The 6,570-nt window shown below is 41.0% G+C and overlaps 1 protein-coding gene and 1 pseudogene across 1 annotated transcript; one reads left to right on the forward strand and one right to left on the reverse strand.

Annotated features, from left to right (window-relative positions):
• Positions 1-13: 13 nt before the first annotated feature.
• Positions 14-4,639, reverse strand: LOC138038475 (6-phosphofructo-2-kinase/fructose-2,6-bisphosphatase-like). The gene has a single exon (XM_068884350.1). The coding sequence runs from the start codon at positions 4,554-4,556 to the stop codon at positions 3,216-3,218; it is 1,341 nt and encodes a 446-aa protein (XP_068740451.1). The 5' UTR covers positions 4,557-4,639; the 3' UTR covers positions 14-3,215.
• A 178-nt stretch (positions 4,640-4,817) lies between these two features.
• On the forward strand, positions 4,818-5,310 carry LOC138032681 (histone H3-like; annotated as a pseudogene).
• The last annotated feature ends 1,260 nt before the right edge of the window (positions 5,311-6,570 follow it).

Here is a 6,570-nt window from a genome sequence, read left to right on the forward strand (position 1 = left end):
TTGCGCTCATGTATCTGCCTAGGCCTGATTGCAATTTATTTCCATTGCTCTTTGACCGACACGTTAAGAGTAAATATCTAAGTGGAGTTAAATGGATACTCCTTTTAACAAATAGAATCCATGTTGGCATGCGTCTCTTCAGTAATAGAACACAGATGATATAAGAACACCAGGCAATAGCCCAGCGTGTCATTTATGTTCTTACCACATTTTGACTTCATCTGTGATCTATAACTGAAACAGACTAACAGCAACATGGAATCTATTTGTTTTACCAGAAGGTCACGACCTTAAAAAGACCATGTGCTTCTGGTTTTACATAATAAAGAATTAAAAGTCTTTGATGATGACATCTGCTATGCGCCTGCAGAGCTCTCAACTCCCAAAGTTTCCGAAGAGTGAGATCCTCGGTGGAGATTGCAGCAAAGGCACAAGTGTCCTGCGCCCAAAAATTGTAGGGGGGTCCACTCCCACGGAAAATTTTTGAAATTTGCACTTCTCGAATTGCTGGAAATGCACTGTCAAGTCCGCCATTTTGGTTTTTTCATGCTGCTTGCTAAAGAGAGCCAATGTTATTGTGGTCAGACTGAGCTAACATATCGGCCTACACTTCATATATTTGCAGGTGAAAGGCCTGAAGAAACAGGACTCAAACAAGAAAATTGGTTGCACACGAACAGATTGAACATTGGCCAAAGTTCAGTGACATTGACGGAACGAATTCGGAATAGACCATATTCGTATTCTCAGTATTGGACTGGAACTAGCTTACAATGGAGGCTAATGCGGGGGAATATATTAAAAAGTATTTGCATTTGAAAAGATTCCCCCGCATTAGCCTCCATTGCAAGCTAGCTCCAGTCCAATACCGCGAATACGAATGTGGTCTATTCATGGGCACTTCTGAAAGCTCAACAGGTAGAGTTACCTACCAGAGGAGTGCCAATGCGTGAGAAATGCTCGTGCCGGTGTGTGACTTGAGAGCTCTGCGCATGCCCTCTCATAGATCATAAGTGAGAACCAATCAAAATGCGAGGATTATTGAGCTTATTTTATAACGGTTATCAGATTCTAAATGCACCTTTTCGTTTTCATGGGGCCAACAATAACATTGTTATCACTTAGATGACATTGGTCATCCTTATGCTCACTGACTGGAACAGTTAATTGAAAATGTAGACTGGTCAATGAAAATGGAAAGGTGCATGAAAGAGGTCTAAAGTACCCATGTTGCATACTTTGTAAATTTACTTGCCAGGTTCAGCTGTTAATGACTCACAAACAGAACCCAAAATATTAAGTAAAAATACTCAAATAATGAAGGTAAAAACATACAATTTGCACAGAAATGAAGGTATCACTACATTGTCACTTCACCTGTGAATTCTATGATGTCTGTATTTCCAGCCCTTGGAGCCTGTCCTCACCGACTCTTTTTGTGGTATCACATGCCACGAGTCTTTCATGAGATATCACGCCAAGCCAACCACATTTTACTGCAACTCTGAACCAGACTCTTCTCTTAAAAATTTTACCACTTTGAATAATAATAAGAAGATATTTACCAGACTGCTAGCAATCCCTTTCTAGATAGTCGCAAGAGCGTGCGAAATAGCCGAAACAGGAGACTGGAGTGAGGAGAAAAAAACAGGAGACTGGAGGAGAGGCCTCTCCCCATGCCCCCTCCACTCGTTCGCTCCAGTTTTTAGCTATCGCTCGGCTATTTCGCTTGCCCTATTATTAATATTTTCAAGAAGTAACTAACTACATCAAATAGCAATAAATTTGGAAAATTTCCTATAAATACCATAACTTTGAGAGAGGTGAACATTGGAAATGATTTAGGCCCTGTTTATATGGTATCAGGTACCCGAGACAACCCACCCCCCCGAGTTACCCTGGGAGAGATATTTTTTCACTCATTTGTTTTAAAAATTCTATCAACCATTAACATGAGGAGGGCAAGACAACTCGCCTCCCCAAGTTGGTAGGGTACCCTGGCAGGCGAAACGACTTTTTTGCATGTAAACCGTTTGGCTTGACTACCCGAGACGAGACAGCAAAATCATGCGCAAGCATAAAATAAAAATCACAGAAGCAAAAATTTGGGGGCTTATACATGTTGCTAGCAATCGCTTTCGAATGAAAAGGTTTTTCCAGAAAAAATTCTCACCACAGCCAACAGAAACTGTCGATTTAAAAACAGACTTTTTAGTTAAACTACACATTACTGCTCAGCTAAGATTATCAGTCTATTTTCTGAATGTGAAAACACAACTATACGAACCACAATGAAAGAAGGGCAAATGATGATGCTTATTTTTTTAAGATGAGTCTTAAAATATATGCATAATCAAGTAGGGTCAACTTCGTCTTGGTCATGCAATTCTCATATAAATGCTCGCTAAAGTTGTCTTGGGAAGGAGGGTTGTCTCAGGTACCTGCGACCACATAAACAGGGCCCAAGGAATGTTGCTGTGTGCAATTATGCACGAGAAAACAAAACCACAAATAAAAATGCCAATAAGTTTGAAGTTGTGACATTTACATGTAAGTCCTAAGTTTGTAATGACTGGTCAGTCTAAACAATTAACATTCCTAAAAGATCTCAAACATTCACAGGTTGAGTACAAGATATTCAGTGTGATAGCAAGATTTTGTGACAAAAGTACATTTACACGTAGTTACAAAAGTTACAAGTACATTTTTGTAACGAGTCTTTTTTAGGCTCATCAATGTCACATGTTTAAATAAAGTTTTCAGTTTTTTCAGTTTCAGTTCAGCTAACTGCCAAAATGAGCTGTAATGTTGGTCGACCTCTGTAACAGACTCGCATGTCCTACTGTTTACTCTACGTGGGACATCATATAAATAAACATTACATAAACCTCAACCCAAGCACCAGTAACTATTTTCCTTTCCCAAGACAATAATGATAATGATGATGGCAGTTATCAACAAATTTTATATAATAAATCATCATGATCAGAAAGGAGAACTTCCTTTTTGTATCCTACTTTCCCTGTCTTTTATGTCCCATTTTACTTATTGTTCATTAATTAATAATAAAATATTATTCCCTTCTGACAACAATAGAATCAACTAGCACCTAGTAAAGTAATATAAAAATTGCCAATAGGAAGAAACCAATGTGTTGCATTTTTTCGCTTGGAGTAACAAAGCACGATCAATTTATATGGAAAATTAGATACAGATTATTTATGTTCTGGAACAGTCAGTAATGCATCTTTAGAAGTGCGTGTCACTGATACATTCTTTGGCTTTTCTCTGTGGGTGTTGACGGCAGGGATATTCAAATCAAACTTCTCCACACGACACCCATATGCAACAGGCGTGAGCTTGATCACGGTGTGCAAAGGCACTCTTAAATATGGAAGCTCTTCAGAAGTATGATCAAGGAAGTATGCCAGGAGGCATCGTGCCACTGCTTGATGACATATGACGAGGACGTTGTGTTGTCGCTCCAGTTCCATGATGACTGGCTCCAAACGAGCCACAAGGTCTTCATAGGATTCTCCCCTAGCATACCTATAATGAAATTTGTCCTCATCTCTTCTGGCAAATGCATCAGGATATTTCTCTTGTATTTCCTCATATGTCATTCCCTCACAAACTCCTGCATCAATTTCATTCAAGGCCTTCCATTGTTCAATTGGCCTTTCAATGTACTTGGCAGTCTGATTGGTTCGCTTCTTTTCACTGATCCAGACTTTTAGATCAGCTGGCATTTCATCCTTCACAAACTTTCCCAGGACCTTGCTGAACTCCACGCCATTTTCGGAGAGATCAGAATCACCACCAATCCTCCCTTCTTGATTCATTGCGCTCTCGCCATGCCTCGACAAGTAAATGGCACGAGGGGTGATGTGCAAGTTCATGATGTAATACACCACTCTGCTCTGCAAGTAGCCCTCCACCCGGTTCATAAACAATCTCTTTCCACCATCGATCACTTTCAGAAAGGGTAAGTCACGGTCACCATCTAAAGAGATGGGCTCGTAAAATTTTTTATAGTGACTGATTCTGGATAAGAAATCCTGACACGCCTCTTCGGGGTTCACCCCTTGATAATCTGGCGAGTTAACTTTCACCTCCTTAATGTTTGATTGAATTATTTCATCATCATCGCACACAGATTCAACAAAAAACCCTTTGAAACCATTCGTGGTCAAATGATCTCTAACTTTCTTTCTCCTCGCTCGAGTGGTGTTTGTGGCATCAAAGATTGCAACCTGTCCGATGCTATTCAGCCATTTTGTTATATCTTCCAAGGCGAGTTCAGCGCATTTTTCTCGAACGTTGACGCCACTAGCGTTATTGGGATCGAAGAAAGAGTGCTTGCAATGAGCTCCAGCAATTTTACGCCGATATTCACCGAGATTAAACACTTTGGTGTTTACTCCAATCCAGTTAAGATATCGGGTTAGTTTTCTGGAGACGTAGGTTTTCCCTCTCGCCGGTAAACCCACCATCACTATGCAAGTGGGGATATGAACTATTGGTGGGCAAGATGCAGGATAAAGAGAACGATTCATCTTGGAGAAACCGAAAATAGAAATAAACAAATCAGGAAGTGCTTCCAAACTACTTCAAGCATTAAGATGAAAAGCTTCGAAGAAATTTGGATCGAAAGTTACATAAGCCAACCAATGACTGCACCTTTATCGCTTGGCCAATCAAATCAAAGTCATTTATTATTTTAACCAATTGCAAATGATAAAAATGATCCAATCAGAGAGGCTGGCGCCAAGTATAAACTAAAATGTTCCTTCGAACTGAAATCATTCATATCGAAGATGGCTCGCACGAAACAAACTGCGCGTAAATCTACCGGCGGCAAAGCCCCACGTAAGCAACTTGCCACTAAAGCAGCGAGAAAGAGTGCCCCAGCGACTGGTGGGGTCAAAAAACCGCATCGTTATCGCCCTGGTACTGTTGCTCTTCGTGAGATTCGTCGATACCAGAAGTCTACCGAGCTGTTGATCCGTAAGCTGCCCTTTCAGCGTCTTGTGCGAGAGATTGCGCAGGATTTCAAAACCGACTTGCGTTTTCAAAGCTCTGCGGTAATGGCTCTTCAAGAAGCAAGCGAAGCGTACCTTGTTGGTCTGTTTGAAGACACCAATTTGTGCGCTATCCATGCCAAGCGTGTTACCATCATGCCGAAGGACATTCAGCTTGCCCGGCGCATCCGGGGAGAACGCGCCTAAAACTAGCATATTTTAGTTCACACAAACGGCTCTTCTAGGAGCCACCACATCCTCAAAAGTCAATGACCAACGAATTTCGTGAATACGTGCCTCGTTGGCTTATCTATCATCTCGTATCCAACGCGCGCTCATGGAATAATTGTTAATTATCCCATGAAATCGCGCGGAATATCGCCTGAAACTCGGCCGTAAGCCGAGTTGCTAAAATCAGGCTATATACCCTAAGATTGAGCAGGATAATGATAGTGTTTTATTATCCAACACTTTGATGGAAAAGCACAAATTTCTACGTTTATTGGGAAAAAAAACCACCATTTTTCTCCGCGGCACAAAATTACGTACATCGCAAGATATCCTTTTTGGTACGCACGACGAATGTTGAGCGCGCTATGACCATATTTGGACATTGTCACAATAGGGCCGTTCATACGAAAGAAAATAAGCCGCGAAAGGAACTTTTTATACGAGTATAAACTCCCCGGCCAGTATAAGCCGCGTTTTGAGAAAGCCGTGAACGTAGATTTTGTACCATTTGTACGGGGTTTTCTAGGCTTACGTAGGCCGCGGCTTATTTTCTCTCGTATAAACGGCCCTAATGTGTACTGTTTAATAAAACCTGTTACCTCGCACTGCTGTCCCTTTGTGGTCACTTGTAACAATGACCTTGTTCATTCTTACTCTATCTGGTAATGCGAATGAGAGTTTTCACTTTCTGCCATCTGAACCCACCGAAATTTTGCAAGTTAGGACAACGTGCTCTTTTATATTTGGATAGTTCGTAACACTTTCCATGCAGAAAGCCTAGGAATAATCTTGAAATGATTAGAATAAAGGGAAGTTATGATATTTTAGGTGACGAGGTTCTTCGTTCTTGCGTAAGCTCCCCGTTCTAGAGCTATTTTGCTAAAACGCAATGTAAACATAAAGGACGCTTTGCTATCTCACTACAACTTGCTCATCTCTCCTAATTTCTATCCATATTTCTCGAGTTTTTCTCCGGCCCAAGGCCAAGAGGAGAGAATATTGAAAAACTACGAGAGTGCGGTAAATTGGTGTTGTCTTTTCTCCATCCTTCCTGTTTCTCCTTTCGAATGCAAAACTTAAACTTGTGCGGGAGGGTGAGGTGTATTCAGAGTCTGAAGGACTCAGTAACAGTAAACGCTGTCAAAATATTGAAGTCAGAAACGATCTCAGAAGATACCAGATTCCCATAAATCGTTTATAAAGGTTTACTTGGTCATATTTGGAACACTTCGGAAAGCACAAGACGATGAAGTTGACAATTTACCTCCAGTCCCTCCAGGTGACGTTTGCTAGACCCGTTTGCAAACGCTAGTTTCCA

The sequence above is a fragment of the Montipora capricornis genome, chromosome 2 (genome assembly GCF_036669925.1).
Source record: "Montipora capricornis isolate CH-2021 chromosome 2, ASM3666992v2, whole genome shotgun sequence".
NCBI lineage: Eukaryota > Metazoa > Cnidaria > Anthozoa > Scleractinia > Acroporidae > Montipora > Montipora capricornis.

What these genes read in the sequence shown, in the direction of transcription:
- LOC138038475 (XM_068884350.1), bottom strand. Translation starts at nt 4,556, where the DNA reads ATGAATCGTTCTCTTTATCCTGCATCTTGCCCACCAATAGTTCATATC.